The following is a 25,482-nucleotide window of genomic DNA, read 5'->3' on the forward strand; positions in this document are numbered from 1 at the left end:
GACAGGCGAGTAATCACATCTCAACATCTCAACCAATTCTTTGCACCACCTTTACCTCTTGTCTTTGCACACACATTAGCGTTACTTTTTCTTAATGTTAAACCTTATTTGCTCCTAGAAACAATTCTTTCCTCCTCACAGACAACCACCACATTTCTTAATGTGGAGCAGCTGGAGGACCTGGAAAAAAGGCTACTTGCTAATTATTAAAATACTCAATAAATAATTAAACCTCTTGTGTGCAAATGTTATTAATGTGAAAATCTATACCTAAAGTGCGATGCTAAATAAAGTGCTAGTTAAAGTGCTTTTAATAAAGTGCAAAGGTGTTCCTAAAGTGCTGTACAAGCATACTAGAAAGGCAGTCCTCTTCCTTACACAAGCTTGTTTCATCTGCCCTCTGCTGGAGAGTTAAAGGACCTGCGGTCTCAGTGTGACACACGTGTTAATCCTTATGAACTAATGCAGCGGTTCTCAAATTTTTCACAATGAGTAACACCTCATAAAATATATGGCTCTTGAAGTACCAGCCTTATGACTGACATTAAAGAACAGTAATATAGGCCTATTTAACACCACATACAGTTTACATGAGGCAATTTTATTCCTTATGTGAATGTTATTTATTTTAACTATCATAAACAGGATGTGACGAGTGATAATAATAACATCTGTACTGCATTACAACATTCACAGCTCCAATCTTTAAGTGATGACCTGATGAATCCTGCTTCCAAATTACTCTGTTTATTAAGGTGTTTTGTTTTTAACATGTTTTAATGTTTTGTATCTTGTTCTATTTAATCTGAACAAGCCCCTAAAAACAGTGATCATTGTTGTCCTCTCTCGTTTTTTATTATCACTATCCCCAGCCCATGCAGCAGTATATGAATGACTAACCTCGTATTGTGGATGGATGATCTCAGTTGTTCTCCTGACTGAAGTTTGGTCCGTTTACAGCATCCTGCTATGCGATTGCATTTGTCTCTAACCATCGGGAACCCTCATGTTAACTTTTATCGAGTGCAAAAAGTTAGCGTTCATCCTCCAGCTTCACTGTTATGCTAACCATAGCTGTGCAGCCAGCCACCATGCAGCACATCATTATATACCAGCTAGCCCAACTTCAGTAACCCTACAAACGTCACTGCTGTTTAGTTTTCTGTGGTGGTTAAGCTGCTGGATTTTTGGCTTCACGACCCTCCTTCGCGGTTCGTGCACGTTGGAGCTCCGTTTGCTCTTGTGGCATTTCAGCCGACTACACAAAATGCCATCATGTGGTGACCTTGCTGGATCCGCTGTTCACCCGCCGTGTGATGACCCTGCTCTGGGATCCCTCCACCAAATGAAAGAAGGAAATGCACCGCTCTCAAGGCGCTGCTGCTGCAGCACCACTCCTTCTCCCACGCAGAGCAGGCCGAGAAACTCCTCTCTCTCTCGGGCCTGGGTGGTGGTACCACTCTCCAGATCATGGAGAGCACGCTGTCCTTGCTAGGAACAGATGACGGTGGATTCCTCTTCACTGACCTCTTCCTCTGACAGTTGCCGGTGCGAGCTGGCCTATACTATGGCCACAAGTTTGCATCTGATTCAGAATACTTCCCTTATTATTTATTCCTAGTGCAATAACAATAAAGTGATAAGAATAAAAAATAATGTTTAGATCTGCTCTCTGTAGGACGGCTTCCGTTGACGTCTCCTGATGTGTACAACATGTTATTACAAACAGCTACTTTCAGTGCTTTTGATGTTTATGTAGCGTCTTTCTCTCCAATGTTCTTTCTGAGCTAACTTCTATAATTACTTCCTCCAAACCATCAACGTGTCTTTTAGACCCCATTCCTTCAAAGACTGCTCAGAGAAGTCCTGCCATTAATTAATGCTTCAATCTTAAATGTGATCAACCTATCGCTAATAATCAACTACGTACCACCGCCTTTAAGCTGGTCATCGTTAACAATTATTTACCTCACCTGGCTGTCTTGGCTAATTATAGGCCAATCTCAAAAAATTTCTTTTGTCTCAAAAATTCTTGAAAGAGTCGTTGTCATATAGCTAACTGATCATCTGCAGAGAAATGGCTGATCTTAACACCTGGATAACCTCTAATTTTCCTTCTAATAGGCCTAGGCTGCAGACCCTTCAGTACAATAACCTCAGTTTGATCTGAATTTAAAAGAAGAGAATTAGAGGCCATCCAGGTCTTTATGTCTTTAAGGCATTCCTGCAGTTTCACTAATGGATGTGTGTTATCTGGCTTCATGGATAGCAATTTAAGGAGAACATGTGGCTAAACATGTCATTCCTGGTCTGACTGGGGAGGGGTCCAGGGAAAACTACAGTCCGACATGTTTTGGCGATTCAATATTGATTTTATTGACCTCCGACTGACGTAACCGGGTGTCATTACTGCTGATGTGAACTATAATTTTACTGAATTTATATTTACTTTTAGCCAGCAGTTTTAAATTTCCCTCAATGTCGCCTGCTCTGGAAGACAACTGACTATGGTTTCTGGTGTCTCTAACCTCACATCTCAGAACAGAATCGCCAGTTACCAGAGTTTGATCCCCGGCGGGCGTGTCGCTGAGTGGGGAAAAGCAGTTAGACACATGAAGAGCCATCCTGTTTCCATGGCTGCTCAGGACAGTCTGCCAGGGGACAGCTAGCGGGGCCTACGCTACCTTTGGCTGCACCGGCTACAACAGGCCCCTGGCTGGCTACGGGTTTTTCAAGGCTATTCTGTGATCCTGGCCTCAGGAGGAGAAAATATGCTACATCTATTACAAGTATCAGTATTGCTAAAGGAGGCTGCTAGCAAGTCGGTTATGAGCTAAGCTAAGCTAGCGAAACCCTAAAGCAGGAGTAGGTTGAGACTGTGAATATAAATTAGTGAGTACACAGAGTGACGATTACACTATGCATCAAGAACGTCTTGATGCATGCTCAATCATCCAGGTAAGTAATTGGGGTATTGAATAAGAAGTCACCTTTAAGTTTTTAATTAAATTGCTACGCAGATAAGCTATACAAACACATCACTGTGTGTTGGAGCAGGAAGTGATATTCTACTGCAGAGAAAGCGAACGCCACCCAAAGGGACCATGTCGAACTCCAGGCCTCGAGGGCCGGTGTCCTGCAGGTTTTAGATCTCACCCTGGGTCAACACACCTGAATCAAGTGATCAGTTCATTCCCAGGCCTCTGGAGAACTTCAAGACATGTTGAGGAGGTCATTTAGCCATTTAAATCAGCTGTGTTGGATCAAGGACACAGCTAAAACCTGAGGGACACCGACCCTCGAGGCCTGCAGTTTGACACCTGTGATTTAGAGGCAGCAGCCAACCAAGAGAGTGTTTGTGTCGGAGTACCTGTGTGCACACCTGTGTGTGTGTGTGATTTCTCCATGAAAGTGTCTAATAGTGGGTATGGGGAGCCATATCCCTGCCCCCCAGGTCATGAGGCATGCATGGAGGAGACCCGGGCCCCCGAAATCCAGAGGCCCTGCAGAGCACCCAACGAGGACCACCACAGGAACAACCATGTTAAAATTAAAACTATTCTTAGGCTTTTATGTCTTCTGTCCTCTTCACTGGTTGCAGCAGATGGGTGTGCTTTCCTGAGTCTGAAGAGCGTTCTCTTCCTGACCCAAGTGCTGCTCATGGGGCCTCACAGCAGCAGATTGTTGGGGTTTTCTCTCTAATATTTCTGTACAATATAGGCCTAAGCCCCTGGAGGTGACTGCTGCTGTATAAATAAAACTGAAATTAACTGAATAAATAACAGTGAGAGGGTTGTGGGCGACAAATCAAGGAGAAGAAACAACATAAATTATTTTAATAACATGAGTGGTCATCACACGCGACCAGAACAGCTTCAGTGCACCTTGATTTTGATCCTACAGTCCCTGCACTCTGTTGGAGGGAGGGCAAACATTTCACCTCATTTTCATAATAATGGAGATATGGTCATCCAGCTGGTACTGATTTGTGGTTACCAGGTTTTTTTTTAATTGGTCAACTTTAATTTGTATAACTTAACAAAGTCAGCACAGATTTTTTCTTAAATAATTAAAGGCTGTGCATACATACTTTTGCATGACATAAACATTATAATACTGACATACTGGATGCATATTATGGAAAAGTACTATGGAGTGACAAGCTGTAAATGGGTGCTTATGTTCCTGTAACAAGTAGTTTTTCCTTTTAAGTACGCTGACTATTTGAGATCAGCTGTGTATTAAATGTGCAGCAGTAAAAGAAACGACATATTTAGACCACCCACCAAGTAACCACAATATCAGCTGAAATAAGGGTTTTATATCAGCATTCTCACACATTGCTGCTCTGTGGACCAGGTTATCAAAACCTATATTCTGTGTGCGGTTAATCAAAGCCTCACATGCATGTGTCATGTGACCCTGCAGATCTTTCCAGTGGACTTGCTCCATCTAGGTTTGGATTTTTCCCTTCATTGAGAAACTGATTTGTGTTTACTTGTGTTATCTTTGTCTAATTTCTAAATGTGTTTGATGAAACTGAAAATACCATACTGTGGCAATCAAATCCATGATGAAACAATCTGGAAACTTAATCAGATGATCCAAACCAGTCTAGTGTGAGGTTCCAGGTGTAACACCCAGCAGGTTTACTTCCTCTTAAGACAACAAGCTCTGAAATCACTTTATGACGCAGGATTGTTTGATTGTTTCTCTTGATCATTGGTTCTTGTAGGGCTTGTTGATAGCCTTGTTAATCCATCGCAGGAACCTGCTAACACGAGTGTAAACCCCAGGAAAAGAGGGGTTACCACAGCCATGACCCCACGAAATGACTCCTGTCAGCACCCAGTGACCCCTCTCCCCCTGACAAACCAGCGGACCCCCACTGTCACCCTGGCAGCTGTCCACACGGTGATGCTTCGACAGGCTCCCGGCACATAGCATGCGGCTGGTGAAGCGGTTTCCATATCGCTTCTTACACGTCAAGGCTGGAAGCAGGGGGACCCAGGCCTGGAGCAGGGTGTGTGAGTACTCTGAGTCTGGCAGCAGACATAGAAAAGATGGAAGAAAGTCTCAGTTACATGAGAATGAAACACCTGATAGAAATGAATCCTGAATTTGAAAAACACTGGTGGATGAAAATACTGTAGACCTATTTTGGTGAAGTTTGCAGTACAAAGTTTCTGTGTATTATTGTAGACTCGTTGTCTTACAATATAAACTGAGGCAGCTGCTGTTGTGGTTTGGCACCACATAAACAAACTGCAGTATGTTGGACTGGTACACAGCAGACATGGTGTTTATGGTCAGTGTTTAGTTGCATCAGGATGAGCTGACATCAGTTTATATTTAAGGCTGATGCTGATTAGATTCACTCACTGAATTCTACCTTTTATAATAAATCGTTAATACTGTCAGCTTGTGCATCATCTCCGTATATATTGTTGAATCCACCACAAACCACAAAGAGCCGCGAATATTGGAGTAAACATACAGGGCTGTTGATCAAAGCTTCACAAAAATATTATTATTTCTCAGTTGTTCTTTTCTCCACACATTTGTAAGGTCCCACCACCTGCAGCCCATCCCAGAGAGGATTATTACTGGATCAAAGTGAAAGTCAGATTTGATGTTTAACAAGAGCTGGTGTGTTTCCCTAAACTTGATCACTTGTTTTGCACAAATATATACTGAAAAATGAAGAACAAATCTGATGTGGATGGATTCTCTGTTCTTTAGAAGGTAAAAGCTTAAAATGAGGACACCATGTGACTCTGTCCCAAAGTCTTCTCCAGATGCTACACTTACATATATGGACACTATAATTACATAAACTTTTGTTGCATTTTCTGCTCTGTAAAGAAAAAAGAACAAATCTAAAGACAGATTGAACCATCAAATTCTGCAGCAAAGAAACGTGGTGACAGATGATGAGCAGCGAGACTGCAGTGAAACTTACCTGTGATGCCCCAGCCAGTTATTACACAGGCAGTCAGCCTCTTCTCCAACTTGTCACCTGGCTCTGGCAGACACACAGCACCAGTGTGAGGGTTGAATGCCACACAGTTTCCCTCTGTGCCTTTCAGACGCAGCAGGGCTATATCATACTCCCAGCTTTGACTGTGGTACTTTGTGTGAATGATGATGCGTTCTGGGGACAACGTGCGTTCGAAGTCATCTTGTTCCACGGTGTGGTAGTCACCGAGACGTAAGACGTATCGCGCCGGGTCTCTGCCAAATCTGGAGGTGAGAAGAAAATCCCTATTTAATGTCTTAAAGCTGAGGGGGATTTCATCTTAGCTAATCAAGTGTTTATTGAAGTTTAATGAAATAAAACTATAACCACGTGGTGAATTTAAGAAAGCAGACTGGCTTTCTTTTTTAATTACTTGAATTCATACTTTTAATATTTCCTGGTTGGTTTTAGTGTCTTTTATTTTCTTGAACCGGTCGCAGCAGATGGCCCCGCCCCTCCCTGAGCCTGGTTCTGCCGGAGGTTTCTTCCTGTTAAAAGGGAGTTTTTCCTTCCCACTGTCGCCAAAGTGCTGCTCATAGGGGGTCATATGATTGTTGGGTTTTTCTCTGTATGTATTATTGTAGGGTTTACCTTACAATATAAAGCGCCTTGAGGTGACTGTTGTTGTGATTTGGCGCTGTATAAATAATATTGAATTGAACTGAATTGAATGCCAGAGCTGATAGGCAGGCAAAATACAGAACTATCAGAACAATGAAGGCATGTTTCCTGTTAGAAAAACGAGATACATGCAACTGTTGAGCCTCTAAAGTTTAATATAATCACTCCAAAAATAATAGGTAGTTCATCACAAACCAGCACAGACATAGCACCATTGATTGACACCAATTGTGTTTGATTTTGTTAATGTGGGGGGGCTGGTTGACCTTGGATGACCTCTAAAAAATTGTAATAATAACATTGAAACAAAAGCAGCACAAATGTTTAACATGAATTTGTTTGATTTGAAGACGGTGGGCCAACATCACTCACATTAGAAACAATGTGAGTGAACTGCCTCCTACCTCTTGAAGCAGTGGGCAGCAGTAACAAGCCAACAGGAGTTGATGAGTGAGGCGCCACACAGAGGATGGTTGCCTTTAGACTGAGACCTGAGCCACAGGGACACCTGCCACGGCCACTCACCCCTGAAATCAAAGAGTCAGATTCTCAGAGCTGTTTCAGTCAAAGACACTGTCAAACTGCCATGAGACTTCTCAAGCAGCAAAAATGTCCCACTGACATGAAACTTCTGAGTGCATATGTGCGTGTACGCTAACCTCAGTGACTTTTCTCCTCCTATGATTCTTCGCTGACGACGCTGACGACTGAGTCTGCGGCCACAGCTCTGCATTGCTGTGGCACCGTTTCCCATGGGATCTAGTGTATAATCACAGATGACACCTGCGTCCTCGCTGTGGCGACAATCATGGCCTTCTTGTCCTTCAGCTGGACACTGGCCTAAGGATGTTTCAGTTCCTGAGCATCGCACATTGTCCAGATGGATTGGACCCTGACCCTCACCGAAATACGCCATAGATCGAGCTTTAGCCACGCCACTGCAAGGACAGCACGGAGACAAAACAATCCACACGTATTCTTTTATTGTATGAGTGTATATGTCATTTGGTGTGCTGTATTGTTACTACTGCCTGCTTCTGCATTGCGCAGGCATTTATTCACCCTTCACACACACATTCATATACAGCTTTATTCATTGCTGTTATGCACTTTGCGATATCACACACTCTCCTACAGCCACCTATATGAATCATAACCATAAGCTCCTTTTCACCCTGAATACAGAACACAAGAGGATGAAACTTTTCACTTACAATAGGAAAAACCACTGACTACTGTCCAGCCTTCTAGGACAAATATATCTGTAAAAATGTTGTCATACTAACGTGAATCCCAGCTGTCTACAAACTACAGCTGCATTAACGTCAGTCCAGCCATCATCGCACACACTTCCCCACTGGCCGTTAACAAACACTTCCACTCTGCCTTCCCTCCTGGTCTCTCCTGCAACCAAACGCACCAGAGGGCCTGAAAACAGAGATCAGAGGGACAATGTGTCGTTACTGCCACAGCGAAATGCTGAATTTCAGTTGGTGTTGGTCTGCGTAGTGCTACTCAGAAACGTACCTACAGGTGCGTAATTACTTTGTATCTCATCGGCATCACTGTGACAGAGAACACCTACATCCTCACTGTGTGAGCAGTCGTGTTGTCTCCACTGAGAATGAGTGCAGGCCAGTAAAGTGGTCTCTGTCCCGTCACACTGCACCTCATCCAGCTGGATCAACCCATTGCCTTCTTCATACACCTTCTCAGGAGCCACTTCTGCTCGCCCCCTGCAGGCAGGGAAAATGCATGAATGAGATAAACAACACAAACAATAGTTCCCTATAAGTTCACTCAGACTATTGTTGTGTGATATGAAGACGCACTGACCTGAAACCGAGCTGTCTGCACACTACCTGGGCATTGAGCTCAGTCCAGCTGTCATCACACACAGTGCCCCATTGTCCCTGGTAGTAAATCTCCACGCGACCCTCCCGGTCGCTGTTTGCTCCCACCAGGCGAACTGCACCATCTGAGACCACACATCGCTAAATTACACACTTGTAAGTATGAACAACTTGTTTTACTGCTTTAGGTCTTTCAAAGGCTGCTACGTTAAGGTTGGACTTTAGCTGAATAATTACTAAAAGCAGCATATCAACACAAAACTAAAGGTGAAAACCAACTCACTGAACAGTGTTAACAAAAGCTCACAGGAAATTTTACCCACAACAAAAAACTGTTGACCTTGTAGCGGCTCTAAAGGAAAAAATAGGTCATCAAAGTCTTAGGACTAAAAAAAATATTCAGAGCAATATATATAAGTCACACAGTGTGCACATAAACACACCAGACCCAAAGAAAAAGCTGATTGTCACTCGAATTTTATAGTCACATAGAGGCTGGGGTTGGTGTGTGCTTCCTTCCTTGGCTCTGACCTGTATATGGATTGCAAGACACCCCTGCATCTTCCATGTGTTCGCAGTTGTGCTGTTCCCAGTTGCTATGAGGACAATCTTCTAGAGAGAGTTCATTGCCTGTGCACTGAACCCGAGCCAGCAAAACTGGACCAAAACCCTGGCCAAAGTGGGCCCGCGTCCATGCTTTGGCAACACCCCTGTTGGTCAGGACAATTGAAAATTTACATATGAGCTACAAGACACCAGAAATATATTATGAATACATGAATAAGCTGAGGATGTACGGTCCAAATATATGTACAGTGAGCATTAGTGCTGGTATGTGATCCTGCATATAATTAAGTGTTTTCCTGTGTTATCTTTGATCCTCAGATCCCGCCCTCACATGTCTCCCAGTTGGACTTTTAGACGTTGTTTTTCCAGATTCTGGACCTTCTTCATCTCCTCATAAAGATTTGCTGTTTATTTATTAACTCTACCACAAGTCTGCATCCTGGGTCCTCGACTAAACTATCCAATTCAGGGTTGCAGGGAGGTTGAAGGCTATCCCAGCTACCTTATTGGGGCGAGAGATGGGGTACATCCTGGACAGGTTGCCAGTCTGTCAGAGGGCTAACACAGAGAGACAGACAGCCATTCACGCTCACTCTCACACCTATGAGCAGTTTAGAATCACTAGTTAACCTAACCACACTAATTGCATGTCTTTGGACAGAATACCTGGAGAGAACTCACACAGACATGGAGAGAAACATGCAAGCTCCACACAGAAAGGGCCTGGCTACACTCAGGACCTTCTGTCTATAAGGACAACAGTGTAAAATAAAAGTCATTCAAGCATAAAGTAGTTATATGTTACTTATTATGGCAAAATATTTCATTGCATTACAGTCTTTGTTCTTAATTGCACTGGTGAGAAGTAGCCACATTGACTTCTGCATGTCTAAGTTGTAACAATGTTACCCAGTGTGAATTATAATGTTGCATTTCATAAGATAATTTGGCTAAAATCAAAGTGCAAAGATACTGTTTGTGTTAGCTTTGGCACATTTTCAAAGCTGTTTCTTAAAGACAAAAGCATGAAGACGTTCTTCGACTCTAGCTGCCATCTAACTACAGCCACATCTAAGGTGCAGCAACAGCTGTATGACATGTAAACAGTTACATGTGGTTTAACTTACCAATGTGACAATGCCGTGATCATCCAAACACATTTTCTGAAATGTTGTCTTCCTTCCAACTACACTATTGTTGGCTTCATGACCTCAGCTCCTTGTTGTTGCTCCCAGGCTGGAAAGCACAGAAATCTTACTCCATTCTGGAAACATGGTAAATGGACTAATACGTATATACCAGCTTTTCTAGTCTACTGAGCACTCAGACTTGTTTCTACTGCAATTCTCATTCACTCAGTCACATAACACTTTTATCTTTCTACACTCACACTCCAATGGCTTCATCGGGGGCATCTTTGGCACACGGCTGGAGCAGTCGGGATCAATCCACTGACAAACCGACTGATAGACGATGCATTCTACCACCTTAGTCACAGCTGCCCTGAAGGGCCTACATCATGGTCATTTACAACAGCAGCCCACCTTTCTGATGAGTTTCTAACGTCCACAATTTAATTTTCAAACCCAAAAGCAGCATCTATGTCATGTATTCCATTATCAACTTAGGCTTGTGTAAACAACGTTCCCATAATGCATTTTGCTGGTGATGTCACAGCTTTATAGAGGCCCGATAAATTAAGATGAGAAATGGTTTATCGGGAATCTATGGTACAGTATATTATTAAGCTATGAGTGTGTACGGGTGAGCTTAATAAGTCTGTGTAGGTTCTCAGTCATCCAGGTCATGCTAATCTCAGGAGCGATTGGACTTCTTTAAGTTGCTTTGCAGAACTTTCTAAAGTGTGACTCTCGAGTGGTTTACCTCCTGTCTATCTTAGGATCTGTAAGTTACAAGCAACTTAAAGAAGTCCAGTCATTTGTTTTCCAAGCTACAGAGATGCTCTTAATAAGCTAGTAATAATGCCAGTAATCACAACTTGGGAGCCATGACAGCTGGAGCCGCTGCAGAGTGTGCAGGTGGTGTGAGGGGATGTGGAGCAGAGCGATACGTACCTGTCGGCACCGAGTACATGCAACATCCCCCCAAAAAGTGACACAGAAGGTTTTGGAGCAGGGTTCAAACAAATGAGTGAATACAGACTTTCTTCTGCAGAAACTTCATTTCAATTGAAATTTGAATGTAGGGATAGTTAAGCTCACCTAAAGCGCTGAACTCATTGTTCATTAAGACTTTTACATGGAAGGACTTTATATGTAACAGGAGGGAGGCGATGCTGCCGTGGTCCTGAGTCGTTTGTGTTTTGGGGCTTTCAGGTTTTGTCATTTTTGTGACTCTGGGTTTTTTTTACGTTTATATTGGTTCTTGTATTTCTTTCCCTGAGTGTATTTAGCCCTGTTCTTAGTTTTCAGGTGTTTAATTGACCACTGACCACTACATACAATGACAGATCTTGCATTCTGTGTGTAGCAGCAGCTGATTTTTTCTTACCCCAAGCCCAACTGTCGACACACCACTTCTGCATCAAGATCATCCCATTGGTCATCACAAATGGTTCCCCACCTGCCGTTATGGTACACCTCCACACGCCCCTCAAATTCCTCCAGGCCTCCTACCAGCCTTAAAGGGATTCCAGTACCTGGCAAAGTGTTGAAGCAACCATTTGTATACTAGTGACAGTAATATGTTACTCTTGTTCATTATTATTATTATTATTATTATTATTATTATTATTGTTGTTGTTGTTGTTGTTGTTGTTGTTTTGAATGAACAACAGTATGATGCAGCGAGGTGAACGAGTGAAAAGTGAGTACTGAAGCCCACAAATTCAGTCAGTTCTGGGCAGCAGCTGGTTAATTTCTTGAAACTTGATGAAATCTAATTACTGATCAGGAACTCAATGGGGATGTGGCGTACAACACTAGAGCCCAACTCCAAGCCCATAGCACAAGTCACCATCAAGTGCGGGATCTACCAAGGAGATGCTCTGTCCCCACTGCTGTTCTGCATAGGCCTGAACCCCCTCAGTGAGATCATTAACAAGACTGGCTACGGATACCGACTACGGAGCAGTTGTCAGCCACCTCCTGTACATGGATGACATCAAGCTGTATGCCAAGAGTGAACGAGACATCGATTCACTGATCCACACTACCAGGCTATACAGCAATGACATCGGGATGTCGTTCGGACTGGAGAAGTGTAGTCGGATGGTAACAAAGAGAGGGAAAGTAGTCAGAACTGAGGGGATTGAACTACCAGAAGGCAACATTGCAGACATAGAGGACAGTTACAAGTACCTGGGGATCCCGCAGGCGAATGGGAACCATGAAGAGGCCGCTAGAAAAGCTGCAACCACCAAGTACCTGCAGAGGGTCAGGCAAGTCCTGAGGAGTCAGCTGAATGGTAAGAACAAGATCCGGGCCATCAACACGTACGCCCTGCCCGTGATCAGGTACCCTGCTGGGGTAATAGGCTGGCCAAAGGAGGAGATAGAAGCCACTGACATAAAGACAAGAAAGCTCCTTACCATGCATGGAGGGTTTCACCCCAAGTCCAGCACCCTGAGGCTGTACGCTAAGCGGAAGGAAGGGGGCTGGGGACTGGTGAGTGTCAGCACCACAGTCCAGGATGAGACAACGAACATCCAAGAATACATTGGGAAGATGGCCCCAACTGACCGAGTGCTCAGTGAATACCTCAGGCAGCAGAAACCCAAGAAAGAGGAGGGAGACGAGGAACCATCATGGAAGGACAGGCCCCTGCACGGTATGTACCACCGGCAGATAGAGGAGGTGGCTGATATCCAGAAATCCTACCAGTGGCTGGACAAAGCTGGACTGAAAGACAGCACAGAGGCACTAATCATGGCAGCACAAGAACAAGCTCTGAGTACAAGATCCATAGAGGCTGGGGTCTATCACACCAGGCAAGACCCCAGGTGCAGGCTGTGTAAAGATGAGACAATCCAGCACATAACAGCAGGGTGCAAGATGCTAGCAGGCAAGGCATACATGGAACGCCATAACCAAGTGGCCGGCATAGTGTACAGGAACATCTGTGCCGAGTATAACCTGGAAGTCCCGAGGTCAAAATGGGACACGCCCCCTAGGGTGGTGGAGAATGACCGAGCTAAGATCCTGTGGGACTTCCAGATACAGACGGACAAAATGGTGGTGGCTAACCAACCGGACATAGTGGTGGTAGACAAACATGAGAAGAAAATAATAACAACAATAATAATAATAATACATTTTATTTCAAGATGGGGAGAGGGGACGGAGAGAGAAAGAAGAAGATCTGAGACACCGAGATGGGATGGTGATCTGAGATATGGAGGGGAGAGATGATGAATAGCCTTAAACGTATACAAGAGTATTTTGAAATTGATGCGATATTTGACGGGAGCCAATAAAGCTGCTGCAGGACAGGAGTGATGTGATGGATAGAAGGGGTCCTGGTGATGATACGAGCAGCAGAGTTCTGGACGCGTTGGAGCATCCAGAACTTACAAAATTACAATAAAGTAATTTTGTAATTCTTTTTGTAATTTTGAGTTTGTTTGTGATGTAAGGTCACAAATCTCACCTTCAGGTTCAGCACAAAGCACCCCTGCTTCGTTTCCGTGGTTACAGTCTCCAGTGGCAAACTTCCTGTTCCAGCACTCTAGCAGGGAATTCTCGTTACCACGGCAGCCTAGACGCTCATAGTGGAAGATGGGACTGGGGCCAAAGTAGGAATGCTGTAGGGCTATACCAATCTCACTGCATGAAAAGTACATATACAGAGACACTCTTAGTTCAACGATCATCCAGGCAGCATATATCTGACCTCACCCAGTGGGACATCCAATCACATTATTTACATCTAATCACCTGATGTCCACCCACACCTTATCATCCTCTCTCTAACTTACACGATTTAACACGAAGTTTAAACTGCGCATGTTCTTCTTTTGTGTCATTCTTAACATAGCATATTGGAACATTAACCACACATGGATATAATTCATGTTTCGTCGAGTTTATGTAATTCTAGATACTAGATATGTCTTTAGCACATTCTCACATGAAGATTATTATATCAGCTTATTTTTATGAAATCATATATTTTATAAGACATTTTCTGAGATTAGTGGCTGCCCAGTGTCACCCCTCCCTCCCTGTAAAACACACCAAGGTCAGACTGTCTCTCGGTGAGGCCTGATTAGAATCATTACATAGATTTATTTACTAATTTATTCTGTGTTAAACTTATACATACTCATTTTAATACACCTGATAATATTCTGATCAGTATGAACCATAAACAACTATCAACAAAATCACATATGAATTATGGTTCTGTGGTCAACCATTAACACGCCTTCCTTCAGTTAAAATGTGGACAGTTCTTATCTTCTCACATTCCTTCACACGCATTCACACACTAATCTACCAGGTTAAAGATGGATCATGTACTCACATCATGTTATCATTTAACATATCAAACTTATATTCTGATTTGTCTCTGATTAAGAAAAAATCCCATTATTATTATAAAGCTCTGATTCAGCCCTGATCAATTTTAATCACATTAAAGACCTTCCACTCCCTCTCAGCTGTAATGACAGGGGCGGCCAGCGGGGACATCCGTCCCTCTCGACCTCACATCACCTGACAACATCAACTTGTCTCAGTGTGTTTGTACACACTGTGTCTTGGTATGCAGGCATGTCTCACTGGTTGAGAACTGCCTTAATTCTTTGTAGCATTGATTCACAAAATTGCTGGAAACATTTCTTAGAGATTTGGGTCGATACCGACATGACAGCATCATGCAGCTGCTGCAGATTTTGGTCGTCCAATTTATCAATTCCACGACATCGTGAAGTTTCTCAGTTAGAGATCTAGAGACCATGGAGACCAAAGTACTGCAATGTTTTAGTCTTCTCTTCTCCAATTCTGCTGAGTGTGTGTGAATTGTAACCCCAGTTTCTGGGTCTTAGATGACGGGAGGTAGTGTACTACTATTACCTGTGGGTCAAGGTTCGACATGTCGTGCTCTTCTTCAGTTCAATTCTGTACTATTTATTTAAGGCCAAAATAATGGTTGCCTTAAGGCTTGTTTGTAAGCAGTGGTTATTTGAGCTATTAAGCTAATGTTGCCTTCCTATCAGCTTCAAACAGTGTAGTGATTGCCCTCTGACCTCTGGCATCAAAAAGGTATTTTGTACAGAACACAGTCACTCACTGATTTGTTTCTATTTTCGGGCCATTCTCTGTGCCCAGGAGATCAGCACTTTCATAATTACTCAGCCCTAGTACTGCCAGCCTGTGCAGCACCAACAACCACGCCGAGCTCAAGTTCACTTAAATCACCTTTCTTCATCGTTCCGATGCTTGCCTTTGTGATTTAGCAGGCAATATCCTCATAAGCACAGATCTGCTGCCTGATTATATAAAGATGAGGAAAAAATTCCCTCATATCAAAATTCAAATGTAAAATATTCCCAGAACAAGGAATTTTTAACACACCTTTTCCAACTGTCCTTTTTTATTTTGGATGCCTACATTATTTTTACTTTGAACACAGAAAAAACATTATTTCCAAAAAACAACAACAAACAAAAATAAATATCACCAAACGGATCCTAATAGTCAGCAGTGTGTCCTTTTTACTAGATAACATGTTGGTCTTGTCGGGTTGTTCTTCATCGGGAGCACCGTGTGTTTTGGCTCTCGTCATGTTGGGAGACAAAGCGATGACCCCAGACCCAGTTTTGCAGCTAAGAGCTGATCTCAGCGTGTCCTCCTTTCTTCATGATGAGAGTCCTCAAACACACCGAAGTATCTGCACAGCATAATACTCCCACCATCGTGTTTCGTTGTGGAGATACTGTTCTTTGGGTTCTGTCTCTGTACCCAAAGAGCTCTAGTTTTGTCTCATCAGAACCACATGTATATATATGTTAGGGGTGCAACGATACACAAAATTCACGGTTCGGTTCGATACTTTGGTGTCACGGTTCGATATTTTTTCGATACAAAAAAAATGTACATGTCTTTTTAATTTGTCATTTATTAAAATTATAAATATATATTTTAACTCAAAAGTACAGTTTTTAAATTTAATGTTGCTGAAACAACAAAGTCATAAAATAATAAATCTATCTGATTGAGGAATCACTCATCTTTGGAAAAGAGAGTTTATTACAGAGAAATGGCTCTTTCAAAATAAAACCTATACTATACGCTTCTTCTGGGCTATATTCTCAGCAGCATATTAAACATATATAAGGAGAATCATGTGCTAACGGCTGTCTAAATGACTCGGCTAAAGTTAGTAGCATGCTTGTTGTTTTTGTCTGCTTCCACTTGTCTTTGCACTAGGATGATGTCGGCGTAAATGTGCAGTCATATTCGTTGTGTTCCCACTAGTGCTGTCAGCGTTAATCTGAAATGACGTTAACGCCACAACACGGCAAATCTCCGTTAACGAGCTACCGCGGATCGCCCCGTGCGTGGGGCTGGACGGCCAACACGTTAACGAGCTAACTGTGCTAACACACTAGTTCCCACCCATGTAATTGAGCATTGCGTGGCACATCCGACATACTGTTTTACTTTAGTCCATGACTCGCTTACCTTCAGCTTAACTTCTGTCTCGCTAGCTTGCCCTGCGCTCAGTGAATCTGCGTTCGACTACTCCGCCTAGGCTGCACTGCAGAAAAGTTGATAAAATAAATTAAAAATGTTGTATTGTTCGATACATATGCGTACCGAACCGAAAGCACTGTATCGAACGGTTCAATTGTTGCACCCCTAATATATATATCTATAGATATAGATATATATTACCTTTAAGACTGGTTCTTAGCACTTTTCTACTCTGAGTACTCAAAGCACTTTTATGCAACTCGTTCCTTCTCCAAATCACACCCATTCACTTCATCTAGTTTTTTTTTTTAGTGCTATCTAACTAACATTCATACACATTCACACTCAGATGGATGCATCGGAGAGCAACGTGGGGTTAGTATCTTGCCCAAGGATATTTGGCATGCTGCTGGAGTAGAACCAACAACCTTCCAGCTAGCAGGTGACAGCTCGACCACCTGAGCTACAGCCACCCCACAGATATGCATAGTGTTCGTCCAGGTGTCCTTGAAGGTGTCTCTTCTGCAGAAGTGTAGTTGTTGTTGGTCTGCAGCCTCAGTCCATTCCAGTGATCATCTTCTTTAAAACTACTTGGCTACATCATTCACGAGTGTCTTGGCAGCAGTTCTGGGGTCTTTGGACACATCTGTTTTAGTGCCTGAGTCTTTGAAAGGTTGCTTCCTACCTCTGCCAGACTTGTTTTGTTCTGTGAATTTCATGATGATACTATAAAATATAATAATGAACTAATTTCTTTAGCCTTTGGCATGATGCTTTCTCAAGTGACAAACATGGCCAAAAGAAACAATTCATGGTTTATAATAAAAACTAGCAAGTTTAGAAATGCTAGGGTAAAAGCACAGTGCTTGATTTCTTTGCAATAACCTTTAATTTCATAGGTTTGCTAATAGTCTTATGTTTGATCTATATTTACATTAACAAGCAGCTGAAAAGACATTAAAAGATATACATAATAACAGTTAAATAACACATTTTCTGCACAAGCACAGTAACATAATATTGCATTACATTTAAACTCTGGTGGTCACCTGTTCTTGAAAGGATTTCTTTGTATGTTGCCGAAGCAGGAACTACATTACATTAGTAAATGCCTCACTCTACTACTTGAGCCACAGCTACTCATGTGTGTGTTCCTCAGCTGGGTTAAAATTAAAGCTCTGCCATTACCTTAGTCCAAGCTGTCTGCATATGACACTGGCATCACGGTCAGTCCAGTGTGTGTCACATACTCCGCCCCACTTGTTATTCACATACACCTCCAGACGCCCACTGTTGCCTGAACCCCCCACCAGTCTGGCTGCACCTACACACATCAGGAAGAACTTCAACAAGCAGAACTCGTGCAATAATAACAAAATAAAATATCATTTTTAAACAAGAATCTTTATGAAATCAATGGTTTGATCATTCTACCAAAAGTGAAGTGTCACTGGCACCTATGACGATACAACATAGCTACTCAGAGGAAACTGTGGACTGTGTGGAGCGCTTAAACTGTAACCTGTCACTTTGAGCAAAGGTAAATATGCTTAAAAAGAAAAAAGACAATCGCAGAAAGATATAGAAAGGCTTTTGCTTCAAAATTGAATCTACAAGGGGATAATGAAATGAATGCATATACAGGATGCACCCAGGCCATCTGCAGCCCCCAAAAGCACTGAAGCCCTAAGGCCATACAACTTGATGACAACTGCAAGCCCACTGCAGCCGCAACATGACAAAGGCCCCAGACGGGGAGGCTCCCAAAAGAGAACCAGAGAACCAGAGGCAACAGCCATCCCTGTGAGAGGCTTGCTTTCCCCCCACAAGCTGAGGACAGGATACCAGGTCCTCGGGTCCACGCTGGAGCCTCTTCAACTAACTTTCTCTGGCTCTGGAACATAACATAGCCCAAGATCACCTTGGGAAACTGGTCACTGATGCTGAAGCCTGCCTCCTTACCGTCTCCTGGATGCTTGAAAACACTACGATGTCTCATACTGTGGGCCTGAAGAGTGATAACAGTTTTTTTAAATTATTTTTATTTTCTACTCAGGCAGAGTAGGCAGGTCATTCCCTTGGTGAGGGATGTCACCAACTCTTGGAAGACTGCTTTTCTGCAGCGAGTGTTTTCACCTGCTGCTGGCTGGACACCACTGAGTTCAATTCAATTTTATCTCTAAAGCACCAAATCACAACAGCAGCTGTCTCGAGCCAACCAAACAGAGCCTGAAACTCATTGTGAAGAATTTCCAGTAGCAACAGGTGTGCATCAGAACTGCACAGTCTTTCATCTACAGACTCCAAAATGTTCACTGTTTCAGAGGAGTCATCAGTTGTGCTTCCTTGGTGGATGGAGTGCCTTTGCTGCTGCAACGAGTTGGCACCTTGTTTGGTTTCCCCACAACACCTAACTTGAAACAATCATCATCCTAATACCCATAATATACTTTTATTATCTTTAAGACTGTCTACAAATAAACTGGTGGAAAAGAATAATGACTGAAATATTTGGAATCAGTTGTGCATCATCATAGCGCTCCCACATCCATATATAGAGCAATCTGATCACTTTCTGACCACTTAAGGTGTCTTAGACTACATGCCATCTTCAGACACCTGCTGCCCACCCTTAATTCACCTTGATGACAATCACAATAAGCCCATCCAATGGCTCCAGAGGTCTTTCGGAAGAAGCACCACGGTTTGGTTTCTCTGTCTGGGTTTCGGCAGAAGTTATGGTCTCCCAGGCCTCGGTTTGGGTACTGCTGCATGTAGTCCTGGAAGTTAGTCCACTTTAAGCATGGGGAGCCTGCGTCTGTGTGAGAAACCGAGCCATTATAGTGGCCCAGTTTAGTGAGACCCTCTGAACAGGACAGCAGCACTGCAGACACAGACAATCATCACGTCAGTCAGACAATATGTTAATAAAATCACATTCCATACAAACTTTTCATTTTATACAAACACAAATGGTTCTTTATACAGAGCATCTCAAGATGTTAAAAAGATGAGCGAGACGAGGTTAAATAAATAGAAAAATGATTGTAAATAGTAAGCCTTCACTCAGTGTAAACATTATGTAACTTCAGCACAAACAGAGCACGTGTGATAAAAAGACACTAATTCCAACATGTAGATGAAACACCTGGAATAAAGGGGAGTGGCTTCTCTGCTGCCGCCGTCTTGCTGAGGAGTCTGACTATGAGAGCTACTGCTGTACCCTAGCTTTGGTTGTGTTTAGTTATTTATTTACTCGTTCCCAACTGTCTCATAGCTGGTTTTTGTGATAAGTTGCAAAGTGCTCTGTTTATGCAACGTAAGAAAGTGAAACATTTTACATTATTATTTTCATGTTTTGGCTGCGATCAAATGCATCTAACAAAAATTATTCCTATTATTATTGTTACAATCACCTGAATGACCGACTGGACTGGAGGACCAACAGTGATGCTGAGCAGACTCAAGCTCACATCCTTTGATGGGTTCAGCAAGATGTTGGAGATCTTCGACCAGCCTGTGGTAGCGAATGCCATCTATTTTGCTTTTTGTGGTGTAGTATTTATAGGATATATACCATTATTATTTTTCTCTTGTCAGCCTTACTTTTCTTTGTTTTTATCACTGTTGTATATGTAACATTTCTTAGACATAAGACCCAAACTGAAGTCAGGTGACATAAGGAATACACGATAGTGATTTTTATCAAGGCTCGTTCTATTCAGTGAAGACGAAATCAGACTGGAATTGTTCATAAAGCTCTTTGCCAGACAACTGAGCACAAACCTGCGAAACGACTCCAGGATTTTAGATACGAAGCTTAGGTTAGATATAAAATGACAGTTGTTGCAATTCCTGAGATGAGAGACTTCAATAATAATTTGCTTCTGGACTTCTATGAAAGGGAAATATATATCAAGCTGGTAGCTTAACACTGATGCCATGGCCAACAATGTGAGGAAGGCACTCCCCAGCAATCTGCAGCTTTTCCACACCCTGATTTACTCAACCCAAGTCTAGGACTATTCCTCAGCACTGGCAAAACATTACTCACCTAAAATGTTTTCCTTATCTGACAAAATTACTTATTTATTCACTGATTTCACTGATACTTGCTGATAGCTGCACTGATGAGTTGCCTGACAGGTATGTACATATAGTGCTTAGCACATGGAGCTTCGTTCCCCTCCAGCTGGATCTCTAAGACCAAATACAGAAAATAACTTACCTGCACTCTGAACTACATTGAAGTGCGCCCATTGAGAAATCTGTTAAAGAAACACAAACCCCGTGGAACGCAATGTGAATAGGAATTACAGAGCAACAAGAAATACAGATTTTAACAAAACTAAATGTTCTATTATTATATTATAATGAAATATCATACATAAAGCAATATTTTAATTCATAACAAAACACTGAAAAATGTTGAGAAGAAGTCTGGGATGTCTGTTTAGGAACATTTTGCAACTATAGTTATCTAATTTAATTCACCTAATTATAATTAGGTGAATTAAATTAGTAACAGGTCACCAACATGACTGCAATAACAAAGAGAAAACCCCGACAATTCTATGACCCCATATGAGCAAGTGCTCAGTGACAGTGGGAAAGAAAAACCTCCTTTTAACAGAAACAAATCTCCAGCATAACCAGGCTCGGGAAGAGGCAGCCATCTGCCACAGCCAGTTGGGGGTCAGGCAGAGAGCCAGAGGTTAACAGTAACTGATGATTAAATGCAGTGTGGTGTATAAACACCTAGTGAGTGAAAAAAGGTGCATGAAGAAGAAACACTCAGTACATTATAACCCTTACCACCCTGAGCCTATTGCAACGTGACTAAGAGAGGATCCAGGGTCACCTGGTCCAGCCCTAACTATATGCTTTAGCAAAAAGGAAAGTTTGAAGCCTAATCTTAAAAGTAGAGATAGTGTCTGTCTCCTGAATCCAAACTGGAAGCTGGTTCCACAGAAGAGGGGCCTGAAAACTGAAGGCTCTGCCTCCCATTCTACTTTTAAATACTCTAGGAACAACAAGTAGGCCTGCAGAGCGAGAGCGAAGCGCTCTAATAGGGTGATATGGTACTACAAGGTCATTAAGATAAGATGGGGCCTGATTATTTAAGACCTTGTATGTGAGCAGCAGGATTTTGAATTCTGGATTTAACAGGAAGCCAAAACAGGAGAAATCTGCTCTCTCTTTCTAGTCCCTGTCAGGACTCTTGCTGCAGCATTTTGGATCAGCTGAAGGCTTTTTAGGGAGTTTTTAGGACTTCCTGATAATAATGAATTACAGTCGTCCAGCCTGGAAGTAATAAATGCATGAACTAGTTTTTCAGCGTCACTCTGAGACAGGATATTTCTGACTTTAGAGATGTTGCACAAATGGAAGAACGCAGTCTTACATATTTGTTTAATATGTGCGTTGAAGGACATGTCCTGGTCAAAAATGACTCCAAGGTTCCTCACAGCGTTACTGGAGGCCAAGGTAATGCCATCCAGAGTAAGAATCTGCTTAGATACCATATTTCTGAGATTTTCAGGGCTCAGAAAATATTCTGTTTTGTCAGAATTTAGTAGCAGTAGGTAGAGTGTTCGCCCCATGATCAGAGGGTCGGGGTTCAAATCCACCGAACGGCTACCCCTGAGCAAGGTACCATCTCTACACACTGCTGCCCGGGCGCTGGACTGGTGGCTGCCCACTGCTCTACTCAGTGAATGTTTTAAATGCAGAGGAGTAATTTCCTACGGGATAATAAAGTATACAAAGTATACATTATTAAAAGGAGGAACAGAAAAAAATAATATGAAGATTAAATTAAAAAATAAATATTTCTCCTTCCAGTTATTTTATTGTTCAACCTTGCCTGTCGTGTCTTTCTACTAGACAAAAACTTGGCCCCACTAGTATAGTAGCAAATGTAAAAAGTGCTTGTGGCCAGAGGGCCCCCACAGGGCCCCCAAATACTTCATCTTTTTTTCCATGAGAAGGAGAGAATATTGTAAAGTTTCTTTCCATTAGCTTCTTTTAAATGGATTGTATGGTTTGAAGAGATCCCTTTGAGATATTCAGAGGAATTTCCTTAAAGGCTCTGAAGCATTCACACTTATCTGCAGTGATGTGACACAAATAAAAGTGTAGACTTTGACCTGCTTACAATATGAAGCACACTGACCAATCGCCAATAAAGAAGGAAGCTGCGTTGATAATGGTTTTCTGTGAACTATAGCACATTAGAATGGGCTTAAATGTGTTGCTGTTAAAGTGGGTGGTCAGTAAAACAATATCCTCCAAAAAAGTGTTTCATGTTATTCACTTTGTGAAAATAGATCATTAACTCTTCAAAATATTTAAACGCATTTCTAACCAATTTCATTTCCCTGCTGTTCTTTACAAGAGGGCAGAGGGGTGATTGGTACTCGATGTTCAAGTCATGTCTGAATCCTTGGAACAGGCAACTTGCCATCTGTATAATCAGGTATAATCTAAGGCCTGTAGGGAAAAAAACTGAGGTGAAAATCATGTTTGCAAACGGATCTCTACATTCCCTCCACATTTGGGTCTGGTTTAAAACTCGCTCTTAATTTAAAAAAGGGCACGAGTGAGAAAGTGTTCAGCCTATGTTGGACAATCCACCGTTTGTGACTATCGGTCTAACTACTGATGTTTTGAGAAAAACCTGCTTGTGACGGCACTACTGGGTTTTTTGGTATTATTTAACAGATCTTGCAGTTTCATGAACAGTCAAATAAATAAATAAATAAATTGATATGTCATTACCAATTCTAAGAGTTGATACGAAGCACTATAGAAATATCAGGCGAAAATGGAGGCAGCGAGTTCCAGTAACAGTGCAACATACATCTGGAAATTTGCCAGCGAGCTATTAAAATAAATACGGTATTTATCTCTGCCTTTGTTTTGATTTGTTCTTAATGTGTAGTAAGTGTGACGGAAAGCGATGAGCGCATATAAACAGTTTAAACTCAGTATGGCACAGACCAGTGTCCCGGTTTACTTGACATAATGTGTTCCGTGACAAAGACGGCTTTATATAGGCTGAGCGTGTTGGGCAGCAGCGTGCTCACCTCTGCAGACACAGCCAGCGCCAGTAACAGACAAGACGGGACAAATCCGGACACAGCTTTCCTCTGCTCCATCGTGCTGAGGAAACCATATTCTCTACACTGCCAGCGCACACATTCACCAAGTCTTCACGGTCTCTGACAATCCTTCCTCGATACGAAACACACAGGATACTGTCCGCTTTTAACCGACGTCCAAGTCGCTCCAGAGCTAAAAATGACGCGCTGTTGGAGAGGAAAGGGCACACCAATATCGCTACCCACCCTCTCTCTCTCTCTCTCTCTCTCACTGACTCATTCATTCTCTCTCTCTCTCTCTCTCTCTCACTGACTCATTCATTCTCTCTCTCTCTCTCTCTCTCTCTCACACACACACCTTCACCTTAAAATCGTATGACGCGTTTTTGTCTATGGTCGTGCCTCCCTATACACGGAATTACACCCTCAATATGTGACATCAGAACTTTCGTAAATAATTAACGCTTCTTAAGGGGAAATATTTATCATTTGACAAAGATTATATGACAGGGCGTGTCAGTACAGTGAAACCGACTGTTGTTGTGAATTGAACTGTTCACTGACGGTGGTTTTAAGAAGCGTCCCTAGTCATTAAGAACAGCTACTGCAGCACATGTAGACTCGCCAGAGAGAGAAAGGGTTCTCTGCTAGGGAAGTTTAAACGAAGCCTCCTCAAACTCAGCAGCTGAGCTTTTATCTGATCCTTTAACTTTGCCCAACATGTTTCTGGACCAACCCATATAAAAGGCCATACCTTGGACCTTGTCTTTTCTTTGGGCCTCGACGATGTACATTTGAGTGATGATAACGGTGTCTTTTTTTTTAGCTCAATTCTAGTTCTAAACAAACACTCATAGATCATAACAGCTGAGAGGTTCTCTGTCATGACTGACAGTTCTCTACTTTCTCATGAAATAAAGAACCTGATTAAAACAGGTTCTATCTCACAGGAAAAGGCATGCCCTTGGATCAATCAGTCCATTTTAAATTTGAGGAGAATATGCTGCAAAGCTGAACGACTATGGAAGAAAACTGAACGTGGCTCTATCTCAGAGATCTTGTGTTCTCTTTAAATGAAATCAGAATATTTTTCTAGACTCATATCAAAAAACAAGAGAAATCCCGAGATTCTGTTTGACAAAATCAGATCGATCGTGTCCCCAGATGTGGTACCTGTGCACTCTCAAGCAGACAGTAACAAACTTCTTTGATTTTTTGTTGAGTAGATCAAGTCCTGACTCCTGGTCAACTTTTACAACTGTGACATATGATGTAATAGCAGCCCCGGTGGACAAAATGAAGCCGTCTTCAGGTCCCTCAGATTTTCTCCCCACTAAGCTTTTTATCAGTGCCTTTGATACTATTGGTCCTTGGGTTTTAAACTTTTTTAATGTTTCATGTTTTCTAATCGTTTCCCAGCTTTTTTTAAACGTGCCATTGTAAACCCCAGCCTGGATTCAACACTACATCAACATGATAGACCTACTTTCAAACTCCCTTTATGTCAAAACTTTCTGAGAAAGCAGTTACTGTCCACCTTATAGCGCACTTGGATAAACAGTTAATCCTACCATCCCGATAAACACACTGAGAGATCTGGTTGGATTGTCTGGCTCTGTCCTTGAGTGGTTTTCATCCGACATATCTGACAGGAGTTTTAG

General features: G+C 42.4%; 1 protein-coding gene across 2 annotated transcripts; it reads right to left on the reverse strand.

Annotated features, from left to right (window-relative positions):
- Positions 1–3,819: 3,819 nt before the first annotated feature.
- On the reverse strand, positions 3,820–24,110 carry si:ch211-51a6.2 (neurotrypsin). 2 transcript variants are annotated; one of them, XM_040035476.1, is made up of 14 exons: positions 23,807–24,110; positions 20,947–20,986; positions 19,360–19,602; positions 17,907–18,042; positions 13,669–13,844; positions 11,572–11,719; positions 9,025–9,203; positions 8,477–8,618; positions 8,168–8,376; positions 7,927–8,068; positions 7,300–7,578; positions 7,045–7,167; positions 5,963–6,243; positions 3,820–5,042 (listed from the first exon to the last, which is right to left on the reverse strand). In XM_040035476.1, exons 1-14 carry the CDS (start codon positions 23,876–23,878, stop codon positions 4,720–4,722), a joined length of 2,493 nt encoding a protein of 830 aa, XP_039891410.1. In that variant the 5' UTR covers positions 23,879–24,110; the 3' UTR covers positions 3,820–4,719. The 2 variants fall into 2 exon arrangements, with proteins under 2 accessions (XP_039891410.1, XP_039891411.1); XM_040035477.1 differs by lacking the exon at positions 20,947–20,986.
- Between the last annotated feature and the right edge of the window lie 1,372 nt (positions 24,111–25,482).

The sequence above is a fragment of the Simochromis diagramma genome, unplaced genomic scaffold, assembly GCF_900408965.1.
Source record: "Simochromis diagramma unplaced genomic scaffold, fSimDia1.1 OVJJ01000816.1, whole genome shotgun sequence".
In the NCBI taxonomy this organism is placed as follows: domain Eukaryota; kingdom Metazoa; phylum Chordata; class Actinopteri; order Cichliformes; family Cichlidae; genus Simochromis; species Simochromis diagramma.